The 17,068-nt window shown below is 38.0% G+C and overlaps 1 protein-coding gene across 2 annotated transcripts in view; it reads left to right on the top strand.

The window, feature by feature from the left end:
• LOC109105133 (BDNF/NT-3 growth factors receptor-like) overlaps nt 1–17,068 on the top strand; it is a 46,983-nt gene that overhangs the window by 26,337 nt on the left and 3,578 nt on the right. For both annotated transcript variants that reach the window (XM_042762813.1, XM_042762811.1), the window contains 5 exons: nt 6,365–6,553; nt 11,145–11,275; nt 11,366–11,538; nt 11,856–12,096; nt 14,855–15,013. In XM_042762813.1, the coding sequence (XP_042618747.1) occupies nt 6,365–6,553; nt 11,145–11,275; nt 11,366–11,538; nt 11,856–12,096; nt 14,855–15,013 (893 nt within the window). The remainder of the gene's footprint in view (nt 1–6,364; nt 6,554–11,144; nt 11,276–11,365; nt 11,539–11,855; nt 12,097–14,854; nt 15,014–17,068) is intronic.

Raw genomic sequence — 17,068 nt, 5'->3', positions numbered from 1 at the left:
GCAGGTTTAGCCTCATTGAACAAAAGTGAAAAAAGATGTTTTGAAGGCTCGTATTTTGGGAGAAAACAAAATGTAAAGGCCTTGTACCACAGGCTCATAGGCATCATTGTATCCTATTGAAAAGAATAACATTAACATTTTTGTGCGTTTATTAGTTTTGAGGTCATCTATATGCTATTATCCATCTTCTACATTCCTAGCATGAAAGTGTCTTCATTGCTTTCGTCCACAAAAGAGTGCGGCAGGGACAAAACCTGAAAGACTTATTCACCATGGGTTGATTTATAATGAAATATCTGCGTGTCTGCGTCTCGAAGTTCGGGTCCCGCTGCTGCTGAGGCACTGTGTGGGGTTCGCTGCAGAGAGGTTTGAGAAGGGCGTGGATAAGCGTGATTGTGTGTTCAACTCACGAAACAGCAGGATGTATTCATGGTGATGCGTTTGTGGGGCTACTGAGAAAAGAGGTAAACTTTGCCTTCTATTCAGGATTGTTGACAGCATTTGCATAAGCATGCTCACCTCTCAAGTTAGTCATACAGACTCAATGCAATTAGTTAGCGGCAGTTTCTGTTCTCCCCTGATTCTTGAGGGAATCTAGTGTTTGAACACAGCATAGTTTGGCTTTCGGTGGAGCTAAAGAAATGCCTTGTATGCTGAGAAATTCCTTGTATGCTTGATTCTCTTTTGAGGAATGAGAATTGAGTGCCGACCACCCGTGGTTCAGGCCCCACAGCTGCTAAGGCAGCTTGGCAGACCGATCATGGGGATTGTAGGTGGGGCATGGAAGGAATCTAACGGGAAGTGCTTTCCCTTTCAGGAGTTCCTTTCAGTCTGTCCTCTCCCAAGGGACAGTCCGCATGTCCGGCTCTCGAGGCGCTCAGTGGGATCCAGATACTCTTTCTCTTGGGTCATCTGATCCCGTGGATAGCACTACATTGGGCTCATCTGGTGAAAGTGGTTGGTGATGGAGATGAGAGTGTGAACCTAGCTCCAGTCCTGCATACAGGGAATGTTGGACGCAAGCTATTAAGAGGCTTGATTTAGGCTGGTCACGCGAAAGGCAGATCCCTGCCCTTGGCAGATTAGATGAGTGCTTTCTGCCCGGTCATGAACTCCCCTCCCCAGGAGTCTCCCCTTACTTCCTGACCTCCACATCTTTTTCAGCATGCGAAATACACTGATGTTGAGGGTGTGGCTGAGCATGGATACACAAAGATTCCCACCTGTGAAGAGAGGACACTTGCGAGCATTCTCTCCCAGGGTAAGTTGTCTTCTTTAAAGACTCCTGCTCTGCCATCCAGACCTCTTTAGTGCGCATCTGAGCTCTGCATACAATGGTTGTGTTATAAGCTTAGCAAGCTGACTTGCTCAGAGACCTAGATGAGGGTGGGGTTTGTCTCTTGGGGCAGTCGAGGAACTTGAACCACAGACATAGCTCATCAAGCCGCTAAGCAACGGTGGTTACGGAGGTGCATTTGTGGTTAATTTTGCAGATGTTGGGAGAGAGGTGAAAGCCTTTCATCCTGATGCTCCACTGTCGCCTTCCAGGCTTTTCGGCACCTTCGCTGAGGCAGTGGATGAGAAATTCAGGGAGGAGAAGTCATGGTCTGCTGCCTTACTGGACCGCCCTAAGCCTTCCTCTAAAACCTTTGAGAGGGCTAGTCCATTTCAATCTGAGGATCATAGGCAGCATCAGAAGAGTAGCATGGCCACTTGCGTCCCTCCTATCTCTAGAAGCAGAGGCAGGCGAGCAAAAAGAGGAAATGCTTAAATCGGGCTCTGAGGCTGGACTAATGTTCTTCTTATGTGTTTCACTTCTTGGCGAACCATTGACTGAAGGTGCGGTCTCTCCGTTGTGATGTCTCTCCGCTTTTTTCAAGTACTGTGTGGCTAAGCTGCCCCCCTCCCCATAAGGGTTTTTCAAGTACTAAGCCCCCTGAGCCTCTTTCTAGCCTATATCCCCTGTTAAGGTTTTAAATAGATGGTCTACTTCACTTATTCCTTAAGCTTGGTCAGGGAGTAGGGGTGGGCTGCTCCCAAAGTGTCTGTTAGAGGACACAGCGTGAGTTCCCTAGAAGGGGAACGCCTCAGGTTACGCATTTAATCATGGTTCCCCGCCTAGGGCGTGCCTGTTTTCATGTCTCCTTCAGACAGCCAAGTTGGTGATGTGTTCGGCAGGTGTTTTAATTTGATTAATTTGCAATGCTTCATGGGACTGTAGTACTTTCCCTCACTAAAGCGATTAAGGACACAGTCTTGTACATTTGTCTTTTTGTTTGATTTTCAAATACATTTGGCTTCAAATAAAAGTTAGTAGTGTGATTCGTATTTGGTTGGTTTGGTTCATGGGTTACAATGTTTTAACAAAGACTTTTTCAAAATCCCTATGCGAAAAATGAACAGAAAAAATTATTCCAGAGCTAGCACTGCTGAAAAAGTGAGCGGGGATTAGTACACTCTATACTGTAGCATGTGCATACAATCTGAAGTATAATTTATGCTAAAGGCTATTCAATTTTTTAAAAAAAGAGACAACCCCTGCAATAAGTCTTGTCCCAAGGTCCTGTTTCAATAAAGCATCTCAGTAAAGAAAACTGTGTTTGTCTTGTCTTTTTATGGGGTCTAATGTGAGAGCATATTTTATATAAGCCCATGCAGGAACCAAAGCAGTGTTACAAAGCTGATTGCTTCAGCCCAGTGTAATTGTGTTAGATGTATTATCATGTTAGAATAGGACAATTGTGAGTTTAGATACAAAGACAGCATCATGTAAATCACTGAGTGTCATGTATCTCAAGAGACCTTCAACATTCAATTACTCCTTGAGCAGCAGTGAGAATCAATAGCACGGCCTGAGAGTCGTCCGGCCTCGGGCTCATGCGCTGTAATGTCAGGACCCCGGTCACTTGGTCACTCCTGATTGTCTCCTCTTTCATCTGCTGCCTCTCTCTCAATATTTTGCCCTCTTCACCCTTACTAGACTGCAGACTGACCCTGCTGCTTAACCCCATTTGCAATGATTTTTGCAATGAAACAAGTACTTAAAACCAAAGGTCAATCAATCAAACACATGTAATGCCTCTGTGTCCATAAAAATATATAAATATAGACATTAAAATTATTAAAATTATATAATTGTGTGTCCACACACACACACACACACACACACACACACACACACACACACACACACACACACACACACACACACACACACACACACACACACACACACAAAACAATTACAAAAAATAACAAATTTGCCCACTCTTCTTTGCTCAAGTTCAGTTAAATTTGATGGTGAGAGTCATTTCACAGATTTTCAATGGGCTTTATAGCGCTTTAGTTCAGCAACTTTAATGGTGAGAGTCATTTCACACACAAAATGACAATTTCAATGGTGATGTTTGCATATAGTTTATATCTAGTGCAATATATATCGCTATATATATATGTCCCCAACTAAGCATATAACCAAAACCCATCATATAATAGAAAAAAAGACACACTGGGGGGCCAGTTCTCCCTCTGTGTACTGTTCAATTCCAGTGCTGTTAATACTCCTTTCAATAATAATATGAATTTTGAAATAATATGTTGAATAATTGTACAAGTATACTGTTATTTTAAACTGCAGCAAAGGATCATGATTAATACTCCTTTCAATAATAATATGAATTTTGAAATAATATGTTGAATAATATGTTTAATAATGTTTCTTGAGCAGCAAATCAGCATATTAGAGTAATTTCTGAAGGATCATGTGACACTGAAGACTGGAGTAATGATGCTGAAAATCCACCTTTATGTCACAGAAATAAATTACATTTGAAAACATTCAAATGGAAAACAGTTATTTTAAATTGTAATAATATTCTGCAATATTACTGTTTTTACTGTATTTGATAACATAAATGCAGCATAAAAGACATTAAAATTCTTACCAACCCCAAACTTTTGAACTATAGTGTGTATATTTGTATATCTGCTAAGACAGACAAGCAAAGATATGTATATAAAGAAAAGTCCCATTGCTGTTGGATTGTATAGCACTGTTGAAATGCCTCTCAGCCAATCAAATTTGAGGAGCAGAGCAGATCATTTGCCCCATTACTACAGCTATCAGTATCTTGTCCAGCGCAGATGATGTCATAATGGCTGTAAAAATGGTGCTGACGTCCTTGATCATTATTTTCACAGACACTTTTGCCAGTAACTTAAACAGAAAATGCTTGGGTTTTCTAGTAAATGGTTTAATCTGTCGGGTGCCATCAGAGGGGTCATCGCAATATGGCCGATCTCCAATTTCCTGGTTTATTCTCTCAGATATCAATGAAGCTAATGTACCTACTGCCATTATGTCATTCAACATGCCGCTGGCTGTTTCAACCAAATGTTCTGCGTCCTGACAACCTCCATCTTTTACTTGCTGATTAATAAAGCAGTTGAAGAAGTACAGTAGGCAATCTAAGAGTAAAGAATAAAGATAATTTCAAGGTTAATGTGATTTACCCAAGTAAGACAAGCAATCACAATTTAGGCTTTGGGCTGGAATTAGGGGCTTCAACAATATTTGTATCAACCAGTCAGTATTTCTCTGATTTAAGGGCTCAATTGTAATGAGGATTAAGGATGGATATACTTGGTCATGTGTTTTTGCTTAGGAAATAGCCACCCGTTCATGCAAAGAACAAGTGTACACGGCAAGCAAAATGCATTCGACATGACTAGTAATCAAACTCAGGAGGTGGTCTGAGATGCATAAAAAATCGATCTCTCCAATCATTCAAGCTGTTCCTTTCTTCTCAGGAACACCGAAGAAGATATTTGAAGAACTATTTTTGCCCATACAATAAGAGTCTTTGCATGAGGCCAGAATCAACACTGACTTTTATCGTACACTCTCAGAAGAAAAAAAAGTGTGAAAGCTATACTACTGAAGCGGTACCTTTTCAAAATGTACACTTTTGTACCTTTAAGGTACCAATATGGACCTGTCCGGTACAAAGGTGTATCTTTTAAAAAGGTGACAGCTTTGAGCCTTCGTATCTTTTTTCTTGGATCATCATGAGGGTGAATTAATGATGACAGAATTTTTGATGAACTATCCTTTTAGGACAGTACAACCCTTCTGTAAGTCTGTTCCTATTAGCTTCAGAATAAATATGACATCTAACACATGAGGTACACAGGGTTAGGGTATGATAGTTTGATCAGAGTTTTGTTCCAGCATATCTGCTTGCTTAACTCGGGTTACAGTCGTGCAGCTTAACATTTACAAGTAGATGTTCCAAAATCAACATCCTGTGTTGTTCCTGGAACCGCATTCCCATAAACCAGTCATGTGCACTGATTTTATGGATGGGGTAATGATTGGTAGATGTCCTGTTTGTGTACAAAGACGGCCAAACCACTGAACTTAAGGCAAGACACTACAAGCCAAAGCATTGTTTTTTAGGCACTGTTCAATTTTGAGATTTTCGGTTTATTTCCAAAACTTGTCTCTTCTTTTCTTTTAGACTAAAAAAAACTTACAAAATACACATTTAAGTGTTTATTTTATACATTTTGTCTATTTGTATATTTCAATTATAATACATATATTTGTTGAATCAATCAGTCAATCAATCAATATACACAACACTAATGTACAATATTTTAATATATTGACAGGTTTGGAAGAAAATGATTGTATAGTCTCAATTAAATTACATTTTAATCTAAAACTTAAAATGCATTTATGTAATACTGTATGGCCAGCTAAAAATGCCCCCTTTTCCCCCCTCAAGTTTATTTTCCTGGAAATAATTCATGATAGATGTAAACTTTCCGAACTTCATGTAAATGGAACTACACCCTCAACGGCAATTCTGTTGAACCTCTTCAACTTTTCTTTGGCACTTATAGATCTTAACATTTGCACTACTCATTTCTTTTAGCTGGTTCCCTGTGTATTATTCCAGTTACAACAGAAATCTGATTTGAAGGTTTGATTGATTCTGCATTCCTAAACACTTTTCTTCATAATCAATTACTCTACTATATAATCTATTATACTATTAGATATTATATGTTATATTATATGTTATGTTATTTTAATTTTACTTTAATTACAGCAGAATTTATGTTATGTTATGTTATGTTATGTTATGTTATGTTATGTTATGTTATGTTATGTTACTTTAATGACAGCAGTATTCGAGCATTCAAACACTTTCCTTGCAAAAGATGGCGACAGTATAAAAAAAAAAAACCCTGATTTAAATACAAATGACATTTTAATAGCCCTTGCCTGAGATTAAATGTTTCATAAACTGCCTTTAAATATAGTGGTTCTGAGTGCAAGTCTTTGTCTTTGACACAGGTCCTTCCTCAGTCATCAGTAATGACGATGACTCTGCCAGTCCTCTTCATCATGTGTCCAACGGCTCTAACACACCCTCGTCCTCTGACATGAACGCGGACGCCGTCATCATTGGCATGACCAAGATTCCCGTCATAGAGAACCCGCAGTACTTCCGCAGCACCAGCAATCTGCTCAAATCTCATACATGTGAGTCTGTCTGTCTCTCTCTGTCTCTACTTGTGTGTCTTATGGAACAATGTTACCCAATGAATACAAAAAGATTAAGAAATCTGTCTAGTATATGTTCCAGTAAATAATAAATTAGTATAAATTAGTATATATATATATATATATATATATATATATATTATATATATATATATATATATATATATATATATATATTGCAGTCAAATGTTTGGAATAATTAGCAGGTTAATTATTGCAGTTTTTACTGTATTTTTAATCAAATAAATGCAGCTTTGGTGAGAATTAGAGACTGCTTTCAAAAACATAAAAAACATGTAAATTATTCCAAATTTTGAACCATAGTGTTAATGTAAAAAAAAAAAAAAAAAAAAAATATATATATATATATATATATATATATAATATATATATATATATATATATATATATATATATATTATATATATATATATATATATATTCCTGTGATAAAAAAAAAACCCAGCTTTTTGGTGCTTTTATGTCTTTTTATGTATGTAAACGTAACATAATATGAGAAATTTCCTGTAATACAATTAAAAACAGCATAAAGGCTTTAAAGGCAATAAATAATTTACAATTAAAATTACATACATATTTTTTTTTCACATTATAGTAATGAGCATGAGATTTTTTTTTCGTCTCCACATTCTTGTAATGGGAATATGGATAGAAAATGTGCTTGATTGTCTTAACGCTCCTACAGTATGCATAATTTTCTTTCAGCAAAAATACTTTCTCATTTATTTATTTTAAATTGGGAGTCAAATTCAGATATTTATTTGACAGGTTTATTCATTTAAGAACACATCTGCATATTCAAACGCACAGCATCTTAAATATGTATTTTATAGCCCTCTTCACTAGCCTCTTGTTTTTCGTTCACTATGTGCTTTCCTCCCCACTCTGGTTACTTTTAATATAGGGTTATGGTGTACAGTGAGTTACTGTAGATCGATGCAGCCTCATCATCTAGCTCTCGCTAATGTAATCAGCTGACTGGCTAGTTTTTCTTCAAAAGCATTTCTTAATCACATTAAGGAAAAATCTCTAAGAGTGCAGTGTCTGTTCAAAATCTTCTCTCTCTTTCTTTATCTCTCTCTCCTCCAGCACACTTAACGCCTGATTAATCTCGTCTTATCTCTGTACTGTCCTCACTCTCTTAAGGGACGCCTAGGATGAGAAACATCTCTTTTCCACCATATCTGAAATCATCTCTAATACACCTTTTATTAAATTGTGTCCAGTTTCCGGAATTATACACGTGTCTCATGTATCTCTTAAATGAAGCTCGCAGACACACATTGTGTAGTAAAAAAATAAATAAATCAAAACATTGTGATGTCTGTAGAACACAAAACAAGATATACAGGAGAATGTTGCAGCTGTCCATACAATGAAAGTCAATGGGGAAAAAAATCAACAACAAAAAAAAACCTAACAAAAATTAAAAAAAAACCAAACACATCAGTTTTACACTGACTATTAAAAAAAAAAAATCAAATCAAAACATTGTGATGTCTATAGAACACAAAACAAGATATATAGGGGAATGTTTCAGCTGTCCATACAATGAAAGTCAATGGGGTCCAAAAGTTTCAACCAGAAAAAAGGTCCTAAAAGTAGTGTAAAAGCAACCATATCCAGCAGTTTGGAAGTGTATCACCTTTAAATCAAATACGGTGAAACATCGAGATTTGATGTAATTGAAATGTCGCTATATTTGATTTGAGCTTTATATACAAGAGTTTGATCATGAGCCTCTACTAACCAGCTTGATCCTGGAGAACCTCCAACTTTGCACATTTTAGATGTCTTCCTAAACAAACACTACTGATTAAACTCATCAGCTCATTAGTGAAGACTCCAAGACCTTGTGTGTGTGTCAGATAAGAGAGGCGTGCACTGTTGGGTTTCTCTAGGACCATGATTGGAAACCACTGATTAACTCAGTAATATCTCCCATGCTTTGAAAGCACAAGCTCTAAACCAGGGATTTCCATCCCTGCTCCCGAAGAGCTACCGTCATAGCTCTCCAGGATCAGGGTTGGAGACCCCTGCTCTAAACAATATCATTTTGCATTGGGTTCTCACAAGAACAGCCTATTTAATCCCTAACCATCAGGCTTAACAACTGGTCACTCAACTTACCTTGACTGAAGCACTGACATCTATCAGGGTGTCTGTATTTAGCTGTCCAGTTGCATAGCATCTCTTATTGCTGTAATGCTGGCAACACCAATTCGACATCCTCACACTGTCTAGATTCCAAACAAAAGACTCAGCTTCTGTGATTACTTGACCTTAGTGTTGATTAGCTTCAGGAGTGTTAGTCTGTAGGTCCATTAAGTATGAGTGAGAGACTTTTATTAATGCCTTTTCACCATAATTTTATGTTGTTACTTTTTTTTATTTTTTTATTTTTATCTTTCATGGTACACATAATGTGGATTCATCTACTAGGAATAATTTCCAGAGTTAGTGTGAAGTCCAAGTCTGTCTGGATCTGAGTTTATTCATAATTGCAGTCCGAATGCGAGTCCAAGTATCCCAACAAGTATTCCCTACACTTTTCACACATACCAGTACCTTACTAACTCAAGTGTACCCAAGCATCCGCAGAATATTGGGTTGACATAATGGGGCTAGTCCTATTATTACTATGTTTTAATATTTATTACATGTTGTGGTTCAGTCTCATTGGTTTTGTTTGTTTCAAGTATGCTTGAATTTTTGGATTCATGTCATGTTTCTTATTTATTTATTAACTTATCTATCTATATATTTTTTAATTGGTGTCCATGTCCGTATGCTATGCTTAGTAAGTCCTGGTTTATTGAGTTTCTTGAGTTACTTGTTCTCAATCTTCAGATCTTTGTTGACTTCTGTGAATAAGGAGGCGCGTACTGTAGGTCTTTCAACCTTTGTTCTCTGAGACTTACATTACAGAACATCCTTTAAGCTGTGGATCGAACAGCTATTTTTTTCTGAACTCTGCCGGGCAGGTCATATCCAGTTTGGATTAATCATGTTTTTATGAAACAGCGAGTCCTCTGAACTGAGATGCCCTATTGAGTCTCTAGCTTCAAGTCTTCAAGTTTTGAGTCTCCAGCCTGTGAGCCACAATTTCAAGCCCCACAGTCACAACCCAGACCCACCATGTTTGGCTCCAATCCCATTACAATATTTTGAGATTGAAGGTTACAAAGTTCAAGGGCAGTGCAAAATGACCTTAAAGGAATAGTTCATTCCACATTTTTGTCATTATTTACCCACTCCCATGTTGTTCCAGATGTGTAAGCTCTTATTTTATCTGTCAAACCAAGTGCACTCTAAAAATGCTGGGTTAAAAACCAAATTTGGGTCATTTTGGCAAGCCAGCAATCAGTCAAAAAGGGACAAACCCAGCGCTGGGTTAAATGTTTGACCCAGCACGCTAGGCTGTTGTCGTTGCTATTTTTAACTCATCTTTTGTTTAAAATGTATTATACTGCTGGACTAAAACAAACCTAAATTGGGTTGGAAATTATAATCACTTTAACACACAAAGAATGATTACAGTAGCAACATAGGAATGAAAATGTATAAATAAGCAAGAACACCCAGAAATTAACAAGATATAGGCAAAAGTAAAAACAATGTGTACGTGTGTATGTGAATGAGAAAGCGTGCAAAGAAGAATGACAAATCAACAGTTATACAGCTCATACATGAAATTGCTTTTTAAACATTACATTAAACTTTGTTGAAGAAAAATGTTATAACTTATAGACCAAGTTTCATTCATTTTTTCTTCCGCCAATGAAAAAAAAAAAAAAAAGAATTAAAAACTATAAAAATCCCTTTTAACCCTCTCTGTTTAAAGCATTTTAGTCATTTTTTTACGGCTCACCCCTAAAGTGATTTTGGTTTGAGAGAAAACACATTCTCTACCCAACAGTCTCAACTCTTGTTTGGATTGTTTTTTAGAGTGTAGTCAATTGTTTTGTTTGACAACTGGTCCTACTTACACTACTCTGAGCAATTCATGCCTCTTGAGGACATAGGTGTGAGGTTTACCTGTGGAGCTCTTGCTAGCTGGCCCCGTAACACTCACTCCCACCTGGGTCACGGCACCAGCCCGGGTCACGGCACCATTCTGGGTCACAGCACTAATGTTACTAGTCCTACTCGCACCACTCCAAATGGAATTCAAGCCATTGTCAATCAGCATGGGAGGCAGGCATGCTAATAAGGACTCTAAAGACCGCAGCTTCTACTGTCAGTTCCTCGAGTGCCTCTTTAGGGGCAGGGAGTGAGGTTTACCTGAGCAGCTCATACTAGCTGGTCTCTGTTAAAAATGCTCACTCAAATTTCTCAGTAAGATCAAACCATTAGAGAATTGAGGGACAAATTCTGCCAAATCTAAAGTCAAATCCATCAAATGACGTGACTAAGTACAGTATCAGTATATGGCACACAATACCAGATAATGATCAATATATGACAACATATGTTCTTTCTTGTGAATCATTTTGATAAGAACACAAATGTAACATAAATGCGTGATTGTGTTGTGTTCTTTTAACAGTTGTTCAGCACATTAAGAGGTACAACATTGTGCTGAAGAGGGAACTTGGAGAAGGAGCGTTTGGGAAAGTGTTTCTGGCCGAATGCTATAACCTGTCCACAGATCAGGAGAAGATCTTAGTGGCTGTCAAGGTTGGCTGTTGAATTTAGTGTTGATGTTGGTATACTGAACGTTAAGTTGTCAGTGTAGTCAGTGTATTTGAACACATTTTGTGTTTGTAGACTTTGAAAGAGGCCAGCGAGAACGCCAGGAAGGACTTCCACCGTGAGGCCGAGTTGTTGACCAATCTGCAGCACGAACACATCGTCACATTCTACGGCATGTGTGTGGAGAGCGATCCACTTATTATGGTGTTTGAGTACATGAAACACGGCGACCTCAACAAGTTCCTTAGGTACAGCTGCCTGAACATGTCTGCATGTGTGTTTGTATTGGAATCCAATAGTGCTTAGTCACATCTTATCTATAATTGCTTTGTCCATGTAAGCCAATAATTACACATCATTTTTCATGTATTAAAAATCTAATAAAAAGCAAATCAGTCAGTCAGAGCATAGGAATGTCATTCCTGCTAGCAAGTTTGAACTTGTAATTGGTAAACACATTCTCTCTGAAATCCAAATGATCTGCCATGGCCAGTCTCTGACTCTAAGATGAATGTTTGTGAATTGTGGTCTAGTTGAGGTCATTACTTTGTCTGTCCACCCGCAGGGCTCATGGTCCTGATGCAGTCCTGATGGCTGAGGGACAGGTGCAGCAGCAGGCAGAGCTCACTCAGTCTCAGATGCTGCATATTGCACAGCAGATCGCCGCAGGCATGGTGTATCTGGCTTCCCAGCACTTTGTTCACAGAGACCTGGCCACACGAAACTGCCTAGTCGGGGAGAATCTCCTGGTGAAGATTGGAGACTTTGGGATGTCTCGAGATGTCTACAGTACGGATTACTATCGGGTAAGATTTGCTTTCTACTTTGACTGTGTTTTTGACCCCAAAATGTTTTGGGATTCTTAAATTATACTTAATTTTATAGAATTACATAGAAAATTATATTTAAAAAATATATAAATATAAATTCAAATTTGATTTGTTTACATAATTATATTATAGTTATATTATTATTACATATTTATTAAAAATAAAAATCTATCTATCTATCTATCTATCTATCTATATATATGTATATATATATATAGACCATATTATATCAGAATTAGGAAGACTTTCGCTGCCCACAGATTTAGATTTATTTGTCAATTTAATAACTTGGAAATTAATGCTGACTTCACAAGGACACCTAAAGGCGGTATTTAAGTCCTTTTCCCAGTATATGTATAAATCAATATGCTTCTCATGTTCTTTGCTATACACTGTCTACTGATCACTGAATACCAGCTATTAGAACACTTTGACCCTACTAGCTCTCTTCCTGTATGATGTCAGCAGAATTTCACTCTGTGTGTGTGTGTGTGTGTCCTGATTTACTACCGTCAGTAAGTCTCTCCCAGATTAGGAGTCAGGGAGGAAAGTGGCATGGGAACAGGAAAGAGGGGTTGCTATGGCAACAGCAAAGAAAAGGAATAGAGCGCTTGCGCTGTCAGACAGAACCTGAAAAAGTCATTAAAGATCTCTCATTAGTATTCACCCCCATATTCAGCATGAGGGCCTACCGAGATGGAGAGGGGCCTAAGTTAGGGATAAAAAGTTAGGGTAAAAACAAACTGAAAGATACAGAAATATAACGGCTAGAGAGACGAAAATCAAGAAACCAAACCTTACACTTTAGAATATAATGCATTCGAAGAGAGACTGACAACTTGATTTATTCTTTAAATAGCATGATGTTCTTCTGTTGTGTTCCATTCATGTATTCAGCATGAATCATTTATCCAGTGATTGAATATGAGTTGAATGATGTTTATAAATGCAGAGTTGTGCTATTAGATAACTCTCTTCACCGACAACTGTGCCAAGTTCATTTGAGTTCATTTATCTCTGAATACTGATGAATATCATGACACATCTCCATTATATGAGCCTCCATTAAGATTCAAATGCAGGTCAGTGGATTTGTGTGTGTGTGTGTGTGTGTGTGTGTGTGTGTGCGCAATGTGTACACCATTGATTAGGCCTATAGAACATCAGTTTCCATAGAAACAGCTGGTCAGGCAGAGGCTGATGGTTGGAGTTATGTTGTGAAAGCATGTTGTGTAACCACATAACTTCTTATGAAGCCACATTAGTGCATTATAACCCATATTCAGAAGCTTCATAAACATGGTTGATGATCCTCATAAAGTTTTTTCCACCTACACTACAGTATGTCATCCATCTTTGTCTCCATATAACTCTGTAGTCACACTTTAGTTTGGGGACCATTTCTTACTATTAACTACAACTTTTGCTTCAGTAAACTCCTAATTTGCTGCTTATTAATAGTTAGTAAGGTAGTTGTTAAGTTTATGTATGGGTTAGGGTTAACTAAAATATGATCATACAGAATAAGGTATTAATATGTGCTTTATAAGTATTAATAAACTGCCAATATGCTAGTTATATGCATGCTAATAAGCAACTAGTTAATGGTGAGAATTGGTCCCTAAACTAAAGTTTTACCAATTCTCAGTTCTTGATGGATGTAGTTGTCCTACCTTTTTCATAACTGAATATCCACATTTTTTCTAAATTATGAAAGTAATGTGCAAACAGCCTTACATGTTGATTTGTAAAAGTGTAATATTATCATTGTCATTCAGTTCTGTTCTCCTATCTCAAATTCAAATTCAGGGTTACTTGAAAATTACAACACAGGTGTGTTTTTTTTTTTTTGTACATACTTAATAATGCACATGCTTTACTAACTGATACGCTACAACCTTAATACAATAATGCAACAATAATGGGCTTTGCCAGTAACTGTCCACCTAAACCAGTTAAAAGAAATTTAAACTGGTGCAAACTGGTCTAAGCTTTTTAGCAGGATGTTGTTGTGTGGATGAGCATGTGAGAATGTGTGTGTGTGTGTGTGTGTGTGTGTGTTTGTGTGTGTTCGATTGCAGGGGGAAAAGGTTTCTAATAGCGCTTGTGTTGTAGACCACTTTTTAAGTGACCCTTCCAATCTGTAGCTCCACTATGGGACCAGTGAAAAGCATAAAAGCTTTTGACCTTAATATTTGATGAGTCCAGTATGTTAAACCAATTAATCTGAGACTAATCCACATACTGGACCACAATCTCATAATTAATATTTCAGAGGCAGCGCATTATGGAGAAAGCTAATAAATGAAATGATTGGTTTTGGGGTTGAGCTCAAGAACAGAACAACTCCCCAAGCTTACAGCATCCAAATCCTGAGAGGCGCAACTTACGGCACCATCTGAGGTCCTGAACTGGAAATACTGTCAGCATTTGTCTGAGAGCTTTTTGGACTGAACAATGCTCCAAATACAACAAATTGTCGACTGCCTGCTCTTGCTCTAAAAGTCTGTATGGATCTTATCCATTAGCACCTGTCAGATGCAGAGAGTTTTGATGGTTTTCTCTGTTTTGATGATTTGAGCACACCAGGACATCTTAATGTCAAACCGCAATTATGCAATATTTAGTATTCTTTTTCATAATAAATAACATTGTTTGGCCATTACCACTTTAATGATTTTACATCAGCATCCATATGTTGCATGACTCAATGTTCAATGTTTTATATGTGTAGGTTGGAGGTCATACCATGCTGCCAATCCGCTGGATGCCACCAGAAAGTATCATGTACAGGAAGTTCACCACGGAGAGTGACGTCTGGAGTCTGGGAGTAGTGCTGTGGGAGATCTTTACCTATGGGAAACAGCCCTGGTACCAACTGTCAAATAATGAGGTATTGACACATTAAGACATCTACACACCAGTGCCATCTCCACAAAATGCCTTTTTTGGGAGGCCTCTCCAGCACATTTAATTATTATTTTTTTTAATTCATGAGCCAACCAATTTGATCCAACTACCAAATTTGATTCATCCTGCAGAGTTCAGCTTTAACACTAATCAAACACACCTGAACCAGCTAATCAAGGTCACCAGGATCACTTGAAAGTAGTAGGCAAGTGTGATGGAGCAGGTTAAAACTGAAGTCTGCAGAAAGGTCTGCTAGTTGTCTTGAGTTGTCATTTAGCTCATATAAATGACAATATTATTCTATAAATGTGCCCCCAGGAACAGGGTTAGAAAGCTGTGTGCTTTCACTGGGCAGTATCTTTTTTCAAAAGGTACACCAAAAGGGTGCATATTAGTACTTTAAATTCACATATTAGTACATAACGTGTACATATTAGTTCCTTAAATGTACAAAAGTCTTTTGAAAATGTTTCTGAGAATGTAGCAGCCACATAGAACACATTAGCAGTCAGAACAGAGGTGTCTAGTCATACTCCTAGAGGACCACTATCCTGGAGTTTAGCTCCACCTCCAATTAAACACACCTGAACCAGCTAACGGAGGTCTTCAGGATTACTAGACACTTCCTGACAGATGTATTGGAGCAAGTTGGAGCTAAACTCTATGGGACTCTACACCCTTGCCCTTGGAATCACCCAGATTCACCCAGACCCATAACCAACCAGATGAACCTTAGAAACCATTTAGAACACCTAAGCAACCATTTAGCATTCATTCAAATCTCAGATTTCTCTTTGAATTATTCAAACACATAAGGCAGGAGTGTTCAGTCCTGATCTTGGAGGACCAACGTCTTGCAGATTTGAGTTCCTTCCAGCTCCAACTCCCTTGCCTGGAAGTAACTAGTGAATCTGATGACCTTGATTAGCTGGTTCAGGTGTGTTTAATTATGGTTGGAGCTAAACTCTGCAAGACAGTGGCCCTGCATGGACACCTCTGACAAAAAGCTACACTATAAAAACTTAAAATCTGTTGGAAATGTAAATTGTCACACCTTGCCTGTCAGTTTATCTTAAAGGTGAAACTGGATGCCCATTCTTCACAAGCTGGTATCATTTTTTTAAGGTCTTCATGAAATGTCTTTAACATATTTTGGTAAAAATCCTCAACGGTCATTTAAAACAACAGACTTTTTACTTTGTCAAAAACAGCGCTGTTCACAGCAACCCGTTTCAGTGCATGTATCTTTAAATGATTACGAGCTACTGCTCACTCCACCCCTCTCTTCCATTTTTTAATTTTTTGCGTGTATTTGGTGGTGGGTTAAGGCCCCGATATACTCAAAACAAAGTTAATTTTTGTTCTACGTTTAGGGGTAAAGTGAAGTTCGAAATACGTGAGCAGCGGTATACTATTATCAAGCATCCTGATGCTGCCCACTCTGATGAAAGCAACGTTAATGCGATTATATGTGCTGCACGCTTTCCTCTCAGTAGCAAATAGACACAACAAAGATGGAGAAAACAACAAGAATTTTTTAAATAAAACTCTGGTCATGGCAACATAGGTATTTTTGCTCAAGCTTTGCAAATTAGCACTCCCGTGAAGCCACATCACGTTTATTTACATTGCACTTTTTTCAATATATTGCTTAAAAGTAATCAGCAGTATTAAACATGAAAAACAATGTGTTTCATTTTATCAGAAGCGCAGCCTAATTTGTGAAAAACCGGCCCTCCACTGCGTTCATGTTTTTACCCGCGGACATCTCACCTCCAAGGACTCGACAGATGAAATGAACACAGAGAAGAGTTCTGTGTGAACAAAGGCGGAGCCTCAGCGCATAACTCTTATGATGTAATCGTCATGGACCAATGGTAGTACGAAGTTGTTTTGCTGCCGGAATGAACTTTTCTAGAAAGTTTGCTTTAGCAAGCCGTTTCCAACTCAAAACGAACTTTGTTTTTGCCAGATTTTGTTCGAAATTACGTCACATCAGTATGTTCTTCGATTTCACTTTAAGTATATCGGGGCCTTT

The sequence above is a fragment of the Cyprinus carpio genome, chromosome A8 (assembly GCF_018340385.1).
Source record: "Cyprinus carpio isolate SPL01 chromosome A8, ASM1834038v1, whole genome shotgun sequence".
Lineage (NCBI taxonomy): Eukaryota > Metazoa > Chordata > Actinopteri > Cypriniformes > Cyprinidae > Cyprinus > Cyprinus carpio.
The sequence above is the reverse complement of the archived record's forward strand: the minus strand, read 5'-3'. Positions and strand labels throughout refer to the sequence as shown.